The 15,558-nt window shown below is 40.7% G+C and overlaps 1 protein-coding gene across 1 annotated transcript; it reads right to left on the bottom strand.

Annotated features, from left to right (window-relative positions):
- Positions 1-4: 4 nt before the first annotated feature.
- Positions 5-14,588, bottom strand: LOC103370868 (solute carrier family 26 member 6-like). The gene is made up of 20 exons (XM_008300039.1): positions 14,544-14,588; positions 10,363-10,559; positions 9,386-9,525; positions 8,852-8,962; positions 8,549-8,721; positions 8,267-8,431; positions 6,972-7,124; positions 6,704-6,786; positions 6,088-6,235; positions 4,471-4,584; positions 4,025-4,102; positions 3,807-3,902; positions 3,594-3,700; positions 3,410-3,479; positions 2,882-2,974; positions 2,583-2,693; positions 2,095-2,457; positions 1,888-1,942; positions 1,546-1,676; positions 5-1,411 (listed from the first exon to the last, which is right to left on the bottom strand). The coding sequence occupies exons 1-20, from the start codon at positions 14,586-14,588 to the stop codon at positions 1,385-1,387; spliced, it is 2,460 nt and encodes an 819-aa protein (XP_008298261.1). The 3' UTR covers positions 5-1,384.
- Between the last annotated feature and the right edge of the window lie 970 nt (positions 14,589-15,558).

The following is a 15,558-nucleotide window of genomic DNA, read 5'->3' as shown; positions in this document are numbered from 1 at the left end:
GTAATGTGTTTTTATGGGTCTTTATTTACACCGTCGCATTCATTTCTCAATCATAAACGAAATGCAGTGGATATGTACAGAGAATATTCAGGTTCATTCACATTAAATATGTTACACCTTGACACCTGTATAAAAAATACATTTCAAGACACATTTGACGGTTAAACGTGTCAGACAAGTTTTAAAGATTCTGTAAATGAACAGTGAGCAACATGCTCTTGAGACAAGAAATAGGTGTTCTACCATTCAGAACACTTGCCGTTGGTTTAAGCTGCAGTGGTCGATCCAGCAAACAAATAATTTAAAGATCCGCGACATTCTGCAGGGTTTATCATTTCTTTGTGGTGGTTGGCCCCTGTGAAGGAAAGTCCCGCTGCACTCATGAGCTGGTGTCTGATTAGGAAACTCATTTTTACAAACTATAGGCATAAATGCACCTCTCAGATCGTGAAGACCTTCTAAGCCCCCTGCGCTTTTACATACATTTCCAGCATACAGTACATTTTTTACAAGTAAAAAAAAATAATCACAAGGTTAAAAAAAAAAAAAATGTCTGGGAGCATTTATCTTTGGGTGGGTTATCCAGTTGAATCCATAGGAATCTTCACGTATTACTACACAGTGTTTAACTTCTCTATAGTTGCAACAGCAGATGACACTGGATCCTATAAATAGAATGGAGCTCAAGATGTCAGCGGAATCAGACATGTGAATACAAACTATAAATACACACACTTTTTTTTCAAGCTCCTCTTTTAAAATGTAACACGTATTATACTATATCTGTCACTCAGCTCATTATTGTTGGCCATTGGAGCAATGAGGGGCACAATTAGAATTAAGAACCCCTCCAGACGGGAATGGCACGTCAATATCGGTGAAGAATATTTACATTTTATTGATTCATTGGCGACACCTGGCTTTAGTCTTCTTGAGGAACATAGACAGACCGACACATGCACACACATTGCAGCCTGTGTATTCACAACAAACACCTCTTGCATATGAGTTTCCCCTTACAGTCAACCTTTCACTCACTCTCCACTCTCTCACACAGGCTATAAATACAGACTCCTATTAGTCCAGTGTTACATTCTCCCACTCAGCCCCCACCCCTTCGCTGTCTCTAACACACACCACACAGCGAGAGAGCTGCAATGACGTATTGCTGGCTATCTCATTAGACAATATCATAAAAAGCCTGTTGCCACAGCAACGGCTCCCTGTATTTCCATGGCAACCGTCCGCCATGTCAAGGTGGTGCATTCTCCCCCACTGAAAGGGGAGGAGACACTGGTGACCAATAGTGAGCAACGGAACAGGCAGCCTAAGAAGAGGAGGAGGAGGAAGATGGCTGGAGTTGGAACAATCTGACACCTGCTGGTCACATCTGGGTGTTGCAGGAGACATCCTGAAAATGTTTTTGAAAGATTCAGTACTGAGGGAATGAAAATTTCTGAATATGTCACATCAATAATGAGTGATAAGTAAAGATGCGAAATCTCAAGAGTGTAATGAGTAACCATTCATGTAAGCCTGACTCACAAGAACAAAGTCTTTCTGCCCCAGTTTCTTGAGAATATGAAGCACTGCATCATGAACTGTGACAAACAGCCTGCTCTTTGGGATGGAGTCCGAGAAGAAACCTGCCGTTTCCAGCTGTTCCACGACACAGGCTAAGGTAAGACGGCGAAAGATCATTAATGCAGAAGCGGGAAAGCATTTGTGATTATAGGAATAAACATTTATCTCTGACTGACGTGTCTGACAAGATATTTTGTGGCACCACTGACGCTGAGATCTTAATGCATTATCAAAAACTTAAGTGCCTTCTCTCTGCATTGATGACATTAACTCTGTCTTGGTTTGATCTGGTGCAGCTCTCACCTTGGCAGCCAGCAAGGTAGATTTCCAAATCAACCTGTCCAAAGTCCTTGAAAATCTAGAAGAGAAGACAAAAATCATGTTGTGTTTGTTTTTGTCATCTATTCTTCTTTGTAGAAAATTGTAAATGGTCATTTATTTAATCTATTATTTGATGTCTGGTGACTAATTTAATAACTTCATCATGGACAGATCCTGGCTCATACGTACACTTTTTAGTGTCTTCACAGAGACTGTATCCACAAAGCTGGTCGTGGAAATGTCCAAGATGATGCTGTGTGTGTCTGATCTGCAGGCCCTTCCTTTATCCTCGTCACTGTGGTGCGAAACCTGGGTGATGCTGTCATCGCCATGGCAACCTGTGTCTGAGTCTGAGTCTGACATGGTTGTGTCAGGTTGGTAAGCCCAGTTTACTTGGCCTTTACTAAAGCCATTTGCGGTTGTTTCTGTCACACTTAAGACTACACCATTGCCTTGACTCTGCCCGTTTCTTTCTTCAGGGACTTTCCTCTTGTTCATCTCTGTCTCCTTCAAAGCGAATGTGCCATTGGATGAGTGCTTGATGGCTTTTTTCTGCCAAAAAAAGTTGAGAAAGTGAAGACAACTATTTCAAAACATACCAACTGAAATCCATAACTGATTGGTATTATTACAGAAGAATTCAACTCTGTCTAAATATGCCATTTAGGATACCGTACTTGTTTCCTTTCCTCCTTTTTGGCTTTCTTTTTCTCTTTCTCTTGTTGACGCTTCTGCTTTGCGAGCTGTTTCTTCTTCGCTGTTAGCAGCTTCCCAATTTCAATTCCACTCTGCACAAAAAGCCGAGCATCACATTAAAGAGAGAGAAGAGAAAGTGAGACAAGTGGGAGAGATAATGAAAGCAATTATGGGTGCCGTAGACGGCGGACAGGGATCGCATCTCATAATCAAAGGCACCACCGGCCTGTACACACACACACACATACACCCACGTTCATGTGTACTCATACACACACACCTTCTCTTGCAGGACCTCCAAGTACATCTCAGCATTTGTGTAGTAGATAGTTGAAGATGAACGGAAGATTTTAATTCCTGGAATCTCTTTAGCCTGCAGGGACAAATCAGACAGTAGAAGGCCTTAGAAACTTAAACCCTGTTCCACTTTCATTTGCACTTCCTAACTCCCCCAGGTATTGTTTGACTAAACTGAGCTCTTCTATCTCTTAATGATTGAAAGTGGATGTAACGCTATCCAGAGTGCTCCTCTAAAAGGGTCAGTTGAACCCAATAGCAGAAAAAAGGAAAAAAATCTCATATACCCTTAGTATCTAGTAAAGGTAGTTCTACTTTTGTCTGACCAGTTATTGAGATATCTGACTTTTCCGTCGACATCCCTGAATGAAGATGGCTCACTACTTTGACAGCTCTCTACTTGGCTAACTACTGCACATGATGAATGAGAAAACATGTCTTTTTTCACGATTTGGGTTGAGCTAAATTTAAACTTTCTTCGAATCAATACAATATTGAGCAATATTCTTACCTCCTTGTACGTCTCTGTGTCCAGATACAAGTCAGTGCCTGGCACGTTGCCCAAGATAGAGTAGTGAGGTCTGAAAGGAATTAAAATGTTATTATTGCAGCAAGAACTGCCTTCAGCTCTGTAAAAATCTTGTTAAATGTTTTGCATGTACATCCGTATTTAATAATTAGAGTTGTGTAGTTACAGTTGTGTTCTGAAGATGACGGTAAGCATGGAAAAGCCAATGGAAACAGCCAGGCCCAGGTCCAGGTTTAGCAGGATGGTGCTTATGAATGTTACCAGCCACACCAGCTAGAGGGCGGTAAAAAACACTGACAGTCAACGGGGTCAACAGTTCAGTAATGTGCCTGCAGGATTCAACTGAGCTGAATGACTGTTAAAGCGGATTAAGTCTTACCAAATCAACCTTGTTGGTCTTCCACAGCATAGGCACGTCCAGGAACTGCTTAAACATTCCTTTCAAATTCACAAACACTATTGTGGATAAGACGGCCTGAGGAGCAAACACGCACAGAGACAAATGAATTCCCACATTCCCACAGTCGGATTGGTTATAATATTGCCACGAGAGATACCGATCGCTAGTGAGAAACGGCACAGGAAGGAGAGTGGTACCTTGGGGAGATCTTCAAAGAGAGAACCTATTTTCAAAACTGTGATCAGCACAATGATAGAAGAAATTACCCCTGCAACCTGATGAAACACAGACACACACACACAGAGAAAACACTCACTTATTGTACAATAAATAATCTTAACAGTAACTAGAGAGTCATATGTAATCAGGAACCCTACTGTGCAAAAGTTTTAGACAACTTAGAGGTATACCATGCGGACATCATCTGATCAGTCCCTAAATCCACAGAGGAACTGAACTTCCTTACCTGCCACGTATACGTGTGCAAATATACATTTAAACCGTTGTGTATTTATTTAACTTGGGCTTTTCTCTACGCTTTGTTGAACTGTCTGTAACATTTTTTTTTTAAAGCTTCCTTACTTTATTTTTAGTGCCTGAAAACTGAAAACTACACAGGACTATATATGTGCTGTGTTTTTACTTGTGTCTTTCCCCCTGTGCTCTCCTGGACAAGACTCCGAGACAAGGACGAAGTCACAGAGTAACACTGGAAAAAGCCACCGACAGTGTTACTGAGTCCCAAGGCAACCAGCTCCTGGAAAAACAGAAACAGGAAGACAAACATAGCATTTTAGTTAAACTTAATATCATGCATGTATAGGCTGAAAAATAGATGACCTTTGATATGGATCGAGACGTTTGGTTCTATTAATACCATGACCTCAGTTTAAAAGGTTTGAAGTCAGGGAAATTAGCAGAGCATTCATTACTATTATGGCCTGGTTCACACATCAGTGCCACGTGGAGAGCCGTGGACAGTATATTTAAGATGCTTGATTGAGTAAAGCTTGTTGGGCATTAATGTTTTAGCAGGCCAGCTCTTTGCGGCTCTGAGTGCTCCTAACCCGTCTCTTTACAGAGCAGCATGGTCCCAATCACATGACTCTGCCAGTGTGCGTTTGTGTAAACAAGTCTTTGTGTTACACATAATGATAAGAGATAAAAAATACTAATGCCTACATGTGCTTGAAAAAAAAACTGCAGGTTGTAAGAAGTTATTTGCATCTATCTTTTAATCCTACTTCCTATAAACTGATGGCTGATTTAGCAGCAAAGGGCAGACAGTGCACTTCAATCCCTGGCTGTGGTTGGACACAAAGAATGAATAATCAGAAGACAATGAACAAATGAAAAAAGGAAAGCTTTGAATCTCCATGACAGAGCGACACACCTTTCTGCAGAACCTACTGGTTTCATGCGCCTTGTATCTTTATTTTATTGTAGCACATAATCTCATGTCATTTATTTTTGCCATATGCACAGCAAGTTGGCTAACGAAAAGCAAAGCACGCTTGCTATTGAGCAGATTTACGTTGAAATTTGTCACATGACACAGGGAGGAGTTTGAGGTGAACATGGATTTGTATAATTACTGAGTTAAACACATCTTTGGCTAACTCCTTAAGAAATTTAGACAACTCAATTATAGCCTGTTGTTACTACTAGGATATAATCACACTGACGGTACATAAAGTGCTATCAGAAAAAAAAGTATTTCCTTTGATCACACAAATATGCAAGTGGAAACTTCTCGAATATAAAATGACATTTTACAAACATTGCTGGTGAAAAACTGCAAATAACTTGCAGAAAATGCCTTAAAAACGTTAGTGATAAGAATGACATAAGTCCATTTTTGTTTTTGCTTCAGTCATGCTGCCATGACTGCAGTCTGAATCTGAGATGAACCAATGTTTTGCTTTTGCAATTAATGCCAATAATTACTTGAACAGACTTTTTAAAAAAAACAATAAAAAAAAACAAACAATACACTAGAATTATCATGAACGGAAATGCACAAGTCTGTGGAAGTGATCCTGTCGAGACGAGGCTTGATCTGGAACAATCTGAACAATAGTTTCCACTAATGTGACATGTGTCATGACCAACTGTGAGTGACTCGAGGGCAAAGTCTAATATTACTCTCCCCTGTTAACAGTGAGTCAGACAAGAACAGGCACTCCAATTATAACTCTATCAGCTGTTTGTGAGTACCACAGTGTGTGTGTGTGTCAGTGTCTGTGTGTGTTTTTCTCACCTGGTTACTATCCACCTTGTAGCCGTGTTTGAGGGCAAATGTTTTGCCGAGAGAAATGTTGATGGCATAGCCCACAATGGCCACAGCAAAGGCATCACCTAAGACCTCTGAGAACAAAGTGGCATCTGGAGCACGAGGAGCCTTGAGCCTGTAGCAGGGGAAAGAAAAAAAAGAAGAAGAAGCATGGTTTAGGTTTTAATCATTGGCACACATATATGAAATGATTAAAACACACACACACACACACACACACACACACACACACACACACACACTCTGAAACTGTATGTACGTGACATTTATCTACTATTATTTCCTAAATTTACACTTCCCTGTTTTATGACTTCTATGGAGATGCATTGCTCACTTATGGGTTTTTCCACCACAGGAACTTTCCCAGCTTAAATAGACGCTCACTCATACAAACACACAATGTGACCTTTCTTTTTTTTCCCCCCCTAGAGAGTGTTTTTGTGTCTTATAAACAGCTCTGCATTTTTGACAGCTGTGAAATGTGGGTCTTTAGTAAACAGTCTTGCCCTAACAGGTATCCTGTGGGTCACCCTCCTAGCCCATCTCTTTTGCTTACTGTACAAACATACAAAGACGAACTTACCCACTGGGAATTTCTCCAACCACATCAATATAGTATTTGTCACTAAGTCCGCAGAAGTGGGTAATGATTGTAGCTGCTATGATCTGTTGAAAACAAGAACAAACCATGGTGTTTCAGGATGAGTACATGAGGTAAATCATTATTTTCCTCACATGCAGTCCCAAACAGTTCCTCTACTCCTCTGATCACAGAGGTCAAGATGCCCCCTGCTGGATTAATAAATGTGTACACCTAATGTTTGTGCAGAAAAAGCAAAGGCAGGACTCACAACTATGAGCTCTATTGGAACAGGCATTGGCAGCTTTTTTGCGTAGCACGCATTGACTTCTTTGACCACAATAAGAACACTGAGCGCCACCAGGCTGACCACCAGCTCTGGAACCTTCGTCTGAGGCAGCAGTCTGCAAAGGTCCACCAGAGTCTGCGAAGGAAACAGTGGAGGGGAGATGGAAATAACAGTTGGAGGTAAAATGAATGCAAATATACTGTAAAAAGCAACAAGAAGGCAATGGCCACACTGCTTCCCCTGAGATGAGGAAGTGGACACAATTGTAGAAATATCAGTTATGATAACAGCTCTGCAGGGAATCAGAATCTGAAGATATTTGCCATGGTTTTTGTTTGCCCTCGGTTCATTTATACTGTTTTCAGCTATGAGGCCTTCTTCCAATGTCCAGTGTTTGCCGTGATCATTTTACCTGGCTTGTCTCCTTTTCACATTTCACATCTTTGCAGAGTTTGTGAGAGGTGTTTCTGCAAGTCTCCAGCTTTTATGCACATTGTTCAGTTACCTTTGAAACATCAAAGCACTAGCCTACTGCTAATAGTTCCCTTTTTGTGTAATATGAGACATGCTTGTAGCATTTAGCTGGAGTGCAGCAGGAGAAAATGTATACTGACAGCGTGTGCCAAAATCCATCCACACAATCCCACTTGACAAAAGAAAAACCCCAACAACTAAAAGCACATCTGGTACTGCACATTCTGTACTCCACATGGGCGTATTCATTTAAGTTGCATGATGTTATTTCATCTTGGGACTCTGTGGGTATGTAAAGTTGCACAGATTAGGAGGGGTGAAAGTACACCTTTATCATATGTAGTATATGGCCTCCTGTAGCGTTGCGCATCGCACCACCCAACTTCAAACAGATCAGCAGAGATCCGCTGGAGCTACTGACAACTCCTGTGTGGCTGTCCAGGGCCTTTGATTGTAAGTGAATTAGTTGTGAAATGTGCATTAATACTTTAATCAATGGTATATCAATTTTGATATTTGGTAAATTGCTTGGTTAGGCAACCAAAAAAAGAACAAGTATTAGGAATGCATTTACAAGTAGGTATGCATGTATAGCCAATTTAACTATAATATGCTTTGTAATGATGCACAGATCATTACTTGTTTTGTAAGGAATGTAATGTAAGTAAAATCTTAAAGCACAAAACACAATTTATTGCCCTCAAAATGTAGAGTTGTAGAAGTAGCATGAAATGGAAGAGAAGAGGTGCAAGTAAGTCAGAATACTATTTTAGTATGAGTTGGATAATATGTGACATACTCACATAAATGAGGGAGAGGGGACCAGCGTAGCGAGATGGTGAAACTCCAAACAGGTACTTTAGCTGGGAGACACACACGTGACATGCTGATCCTGTAGTGTAGCCACGAACAAGTGGTTCAGACAGGTAGGTGACCACGAAACCGAACCTCACCACACCCAGCAGGATCTTAGGATGGGAAATTAGAGAGCGCAGGTTAATCAAAAGGCAGGTTACTGCTCAGTAAAGGCACTGGAAGTTTTCAGTGCGGTCAAAGTGGACTCACACACATACAAAAACACACACCTGAAAGATTCCAGCCAAGAATGTGAGGGCGCATGCTATCTGCACTCTGTGTGCGTCCCTTTCGTCGAGGTTCACGATTTCTGTCCCATTCGTCCCATTTACAATAAAGTTGCTGTCCGGCGCCAGCCTTTCTGTCACACTCCCAATCATGATGCTGATCACAGCAAACGTGCCTGGACACACGAGCATGTACACACACACACATTCATGCAAAAAGACACAAGTAAGAATTTGTTTATCCATCTTTACATGTTTTTCTTTGCTTTCCACCTTTTAAATCCCACACGTGTGTTTCCCTCTCACCTATGGAGATGTGTCTGGAAGTACCAAAGATGAAGTAGACCAGCACTGGATAGAGGGAGGTATAAAGGCCAAACACTGGGCGTAAGGAAGCCAGAAGAGCATACGCCATGCCTGGTCAAAGAAGAAAAAGAAGTATGAGAAAGCCTGTCCCTTGACCAAAACTAATTCAATGACAGTTGAGGAAGACACATTTTTGGCAGTTGAAAACATTTGGGAAACATATGCTCTTTATTGATGAAAGTGAAATAAGTGGACCAATCTCATGTCTGTTCATTAAATATGAAGCAGCAGTGACTCCACAAAAAACACAATTTGTCGTCTTTACATTCGCACAGAGCCGAGCGAGCTGTTGCTGCTCGCTTGTCTGTTCGTGTCTGTACATTTGGCTAATTTAACCACAGCTTCATGATTAACAGACAGACGTGATTACGGTATCGATCCTCTCACGTAGCTCTTGAAAAAAAATTTTTTCTTTGAAAGTGTGTGGATAAACTCTGTGAGCCCCCGTCAGTGTACACATTCATACATACAAACCCTGCGGCAGATGCATGATGCCCACACTGCAGCCAGATATCAGGTCCCCTATGGCATTTTCTCTGAAAGAGTAATGAGGTAACCAGCCAAGAACAGGTATCCAGCTCAGAAGCGTTTGTTTCAGCCTGGGCACTGAACACCTGCAACCAGAGAAACACAACATTGGAGCTACTGAGTATGTAAGGTACACAACAATGCTGTCAAGTTTTCACTGAATGTTTTTTTTTTGGCTTTAGTCATCTATGCTACTTGCAAGATAAAGAAAAGAAAACACTATGATTACAATATATATATTAAATTAGCTGAAGAGAGACTGTAAAACATACATAATAATACATTTTTATAAGCAATGCAGTGTCGTCAGATGTGTGAATTGCAACATCTGCTGCAGGTTTTATCAGCTGGCCTTGCAAAACAGTGACACACAAAACCGACTGATTGATATATTACTGTTCACTTCAATCACAACAAATGTTTACTATTAAAATGCCAGAATGCCTGCCTCTGTGAATAATTTCTTTTTCTAAGAAGAGGTTCAGAAACTTCTCCCCCTCTGCTAAAATGTCACAAGATTATTTCACTGATTGGATGGAAAATCTATGTTCCTAAAATGCGCTGTGCTATTGTAAATGCTCAAGAGCTTTCTAAGAATCTTATGTAATGTATTACAGGCCATTGTAAAATCTTCAAGAGATATAAACCTGTGAACTTAGCCAACTACACAAGTACACTCTGCACGCAAATGCAACATGACTCATTTGCCTATTTGTGAGCAACTTTTCAAAGGTTCACTGAGCAGTTAGAGGCACACATACAGACAAGCACATATATAGTTGCTATCACACAGAAAAATGCACTGGCACCAAAAAAACAAGTGTTTTGTTTTTTCTGTTTTGTCTGTTTGCGTCAGTGTTTTTCAGTGGTCCGATTTGCCTTTGGCATTTCCCTCCCCTGTGTCCTCTCCTCTCTATTTTTACCTCAGGGACTCTTTCACCCGTTCGCCCAGAGTTGGTTTAATGGACCACGTCCCTTTTTGTGCCACTTCATCCAGACGTAACTCATCCAGAACCTCCCTCTGCACAAAATACTCCATCTCCTCCATGTCCTTGTCTTGTGGAGCAAATTCAGCAGACCCTCTGCGAAGCTGGTGTCTTTTTGAGTCCCTGCTTTCTGTCTGAGGGTCCTCGGGAATAGAAGAGATAGTTACAGGTGTCACCACTGTGTAGTGAGAGTGAAGCCTCCTCACTGGTCGATGCTGACTGACAGTGCTTGTTACTACAGCTGTTTTTGGACTGTGGGAGTGACTGTTCCTTTCCTGGCCTTATAAGAGAACAACAACCATCCCACAAGTCCCTGTTCTGCTCACACACACCTGAGCTAATGTGTGTACAAGCATGTGCGTTAGCCGACAGTGATTAACTTGGTGAAAATCATCTGAAAGGCTATGCTTCAGTAAATGCTCAAAAACTGCACAGCTGGTAAACTTGACACCAAGACACTGTAGCACTGCATGTGATCCTGAATATTGCAATGCATGTGCATTAACACGCACTCAGCAGGATGTGACTGGATAGAAGCTTATATCTTAGTTTTTCTTTTATCAAATGCTTGCATCAGACGTGTGGAACAGACAGACCTTATCTTTATGGCCGCCAGACTTTCCTTACTCAGGTGAAAAAGTAACACAGTGTTAATTGTCAGCAGAAAAGCTGTAACATTCTGTGCTTCTGGAAATGTACACTGAGTTTTATGTAACTTCATGGTCCAAAAAAATAATTAGAATAAAAAATCCTAAGCATTAAAACTTTCCCCCCCCGACGACGACCAACAGGTGACCAACAGATTTTGATGCTCTATTTAAGATTTCTACAACAACTTATGTTTTTATAGACTTTAATTTGAACATGTTTCCTTTACTAAAATCTGCTATATCTCATACATGTGTCTTTACTATTTAACCAGCGTCTGCGCGGCATCAATGTTTGGTTTTCTTGTCTTCTGTGAATAAGGAGACCACGCCACATCGTATTGTATATTTGACTAACAAGATTAGCAGAATCTTTGATGCCCTTTGAATTCCATCTGATTCACTGGAATGCTTTTAGAAATGCACTTTGTCATCCCACTGGTGACAGGTTATTTTGTACGTATGACCTTATTCCCCTCTGTTTTAGGATCACTGTTGTTTTTTGTTTGATTTTAAATGATGTTGTCTGATTCTTGTTTCCCTTTCTGTTAAGAACTTTATTGCCTTGTTAAGAAAAGTGCTATATAAATAAAAGTTTGTAGGAATGAGAAACAAAACAAGGGGGTAAAATAAGTTGATTAATGCATTGTCATTTTCAAAACTACTTCAAACCTCACAGATGTGCTTTCATACACAATATGTGTTTATGCCTTTTATATTGAAGAGGTTCCAAGGCGTCACGTCAGCATCGAAACATATTCAATAAATGGCCGTTTGAACCAGGTGAACTTATAGTACAAACTCATCCATCACACTGCTGACGGGGCTCCTTCGAATCATCTTTGTGATGTTAATGTTGAGCTGGTTAATGTTTAATAGGGTCTTTGTCAAAAGGACTTTCATTATTGATTGGGGTTTATCTTGCTACACACACTTTGTGAGACGGGGATCAGTACGCTATAACGTTTGAGACGAGTAGGTTTAACCAGGTGCTGTGGTGCAGCTCAAGGCCCGGCAAGGCCAAGCTGCCCCTTCTGACCCTTCAGCAAGGCCCTTAACCTTATCAGCTCCAGGGCTGCGGCATCACGGCCAACCCTGTGCTCTGACCTCGACTTCCTGACAAGATGGGATATGTGGCAGAAGAAATGTACTGTGTTGTAATCTGTGTGTGACAAAAGTCAAACTCTGATTTAAAAAAAAAAAAAAAAAGACTTTCTGTTTTTCTTTTTGAAAAAGTAACACACTCACTACTGGCATGTTTGCTTCCCATCGGAGAGAAACTGTCCTAGTTGCCTTTCATTTTTAGCACCAATGTTTTCCTCGAATGCAGCCTGCACAGAATATCTGTGAAATGTGATCGGCAGGACATTTACTGCAGTGTAGATGTTTTCAAGTGTTAATGTTTTAGTGATTATGTTTTCACTGGTGAGGAAGTTGAAGCAATTTAGTTGTAACCCTCTGTTTTATACAGTAATTCCATGCTTCACTTCAGCAGCACCACTGTTCAGAACGCCTTTCCAAGAGCTTTAAATACTGAAAGCTACTTGTCGCCACCTAAAATTTAGTGTCAGGAAAAGAATCCTCAGGTTTTTGTGTTATCTAGTGATCACCGGCAAAACAATCGCTTCAACGAGTCCACAGCATATGTAAAGAAACTCAGAAGAGGACATTGCTGAAATACCTAACAGCAATAGATGAGTGTTGGATGTAACATTCACATATTAATGTTCACATATTAACCCTGGTCCCTGTCACACACATGGAAATTTGTCAAAACATTTTGATGACCAAGCGCAACTGAAAGGGTAACTCGTGAAAACTGTGAGAGCCCTAATTTACACAAACATATACGTAACCAGACATGAATGAGTACATTATTACTAAAATTTGAGTTAAGATTCACATTGGATCCAAACACATTTTGATGAGTAGGTTTTTTTTGTTTGCCTTTAACCTTATTGAACACGATCCACTTTTATAAATCCTGTTGAAAGAAACTGAGCATGCTTAGATTATATCTTTTTGGTCAAAGTTTGCACCATTTTCCCATCACCTTATCTGAATTCCTCTGTTTGCAGGGAAGTCAGATTTGTAGAAAACTGAGAGGTGTCAGCCGAGCTTAGTGGTTTTTGTGACAGTAAGGACACCGCGTTATTATAAGGCTCAGTCTTGCATGTTTTCTTCAAAACACAAATTTGTGCACGAATGTGTGTGTGTTTTTTTTCTTTGTTTGTTCGTTTTTCAAATTGAAAAACTCCCCAAAAGAACCAGAGTCAGGGTGAGCAAGCGTTTAACACTTGAGGTGAGAGGACAGAAACTTCCTTCGTTCTACAGAAACTGCATGTCATAGCTTTATTCATATGAGTTTGTTTGTGTGTTCATGTGTGTCAAATGTTTTATAAAAACGATCAAGGTCATTTCTTATAAAGACAGATGTTCAAAATCCTTTCTATCCTGAAAGTATTTGTTGATCCGAATGCCGTAACATTTGTTAAAAATAGAGACGCACAAAGGGGTCATAAAAGTAGCAAGGAATAACAAACTGAATAACTGGGTTGAGCAAAGACAAATATTCATGAAATAAACTCACCGTTACCTTGTGATTGATGTGTGCATTACCTCTGTATTCCCCTGCACACCTCTTTGCTTGTATAAACTCTTATCAAAAGGTAAATAGCCAGATAAATCATTTAACTGCTCGGGATGAAGAGGTGAAGTGTTATGTGGGTTACGTGTTAAGAAATAACCTATTAGGGTTGTAGATTTCCTCGTGGTCGGGAAGTCGCTTGTTTTCCTGACCTAGTTTCTTAAATTGGTTTATATGAATGGAAACTTTGGAACGGCTTGACTTTATGATGATAATAGAGCAAGCAACAAAACAATTATGATTCACTGAGCACTTCCCATTCACAAGTTTTGCAGCGTGATATAGGAAGAGCAAAAAGGGGATATAAGTGAACGCTGTGCAGTCATCACCATCTTATTTTAGCAAAGTAATCCAGTCAGAGGATCAGCAAAATGATTCCAGTTTGATCTTATGAGGACTCTTAAGCGCTGCACTTCGACGGGATGTCATGGACGTCTTCCTAGTTGTTGTCAAAACTTCAGCAAATGATCTATATGGTATTGTCAAACTCAAGTTAGACTTTTTTTTTTTTTCCCAGTAATTTTAAATCCTAAATACATTCAGTTTCATGCATGTAAACTGAGGCCTTCCCAAGGTCCTGCTGAAGTGCTGGGATCAGAGCTGGCAGAGTGCTACCGGCACGTGCACACGTTTGTTATATAGAGACGAGCTGGTGTATTCGCATTCAGGTCCGGTGTCACTGATTAATCTGCACTGTCCATAAACGGTGAACTGTCTATACACTTTGCTCCTGCTGTTGCATAATGTCGTGCGCTCAACTGTGCGTGAAAATACTGCAAGGGAACAATAAGCCTGAAATAATACTGCGTGTAAATTTATGTCACCTCCAACAGCCTGTTCCAGGAAGCAGACACCTCCTCCACCCTCATGCCACATTTTTGGACTTGTGACGAAGTCTATGAAATGAACAAAGTGTGCTATGAGTACGTGTTTTTGTGAATGTTTGACTTTGTACCACCAGAAGTTTGTCACTTCCATCAGCAGCAATTTAAGCAGAGACGCATGGAGCCACTCAGTCACAGTCGGTAGCAAACCGCTGCTGAATATGACCATAAAATCTGCTTTTAAGACTACTGTACCCTCAGGCGTGTAGAAATATTGGCCAATAAAGCAGAGTTTACAACAGGCTCTGATTAATGCGGTGTCTCACTGATGCTGTGAGCCACGTGCTGACTGTGCCAGCCGGCCCATCCACATGCTGTTGTTTTTATTGTTTTTTTGTACGGTGGTATACACGTGTGTGCATGAGTTTGCGTGCATGCATTTACACACATGGATAATATGTGCACTGTTTTAATATCGCTTGATCTAATTTATCCTTTTATTTTACAGACATGAAACAAAATCCAAGAAATGACATGTTAAAGTGAAGACATATTAAACATTGTTATTTTTATTCATCTTCATTTGGACTTATTTCGTCACCTGGAACCGTATTCCAACAGATTTAAAGACGTTCCCTCATATGCTGAGCACCTGTTGGCTGCTTTGCCGTCATTCTGCCGTCCAGCTCATCATCAAATCATATTCTCCTTCTTGGTCAGATGGCCATTATAGAGTCTGAAGATGTGTTTTGTGCCATTTTCCTGCTATAAAATCTATTGATGGTTCTACTATGCACAAACCAGATGTGATGCCATAATGTCGTGGTGCCAGAATGTTGCACGAGCTAGAAGACCAACACTGTCACCAGTAAACACCCTGACAGACACACCAGCTGGAACTAAAACATCTCAAATTAGGGTCTTATCAGAACAAAGTCTACTGACCATTCCTTGTGTTTCTTCACCCAAGCAATGCTCCGTTTACAACTAACGTGCTTCAGTTGTGGCGTCCTTG

Source organism: Stegastes partitus, unplaced genomic scaffold, assembly GCF_000690725.1.
Source record: "Stegastes partitus isolate 25-593 unplaced genomic scaffold, Stegastes_partitus-1.0.2 Scaffold1492, whole genome shotgun sequence".
Taxonomy (NCBI): Eukaryota; Metazoa; Chordata; class Actinopteri; family Pomacentridae; genus Stegastes; species Stegastes partitus.
The sequence above is the reverse complement of the archived record's forward strand: the minus strand, read 5'-3'. Positions and strand labels throughout refer to the sequence as shown.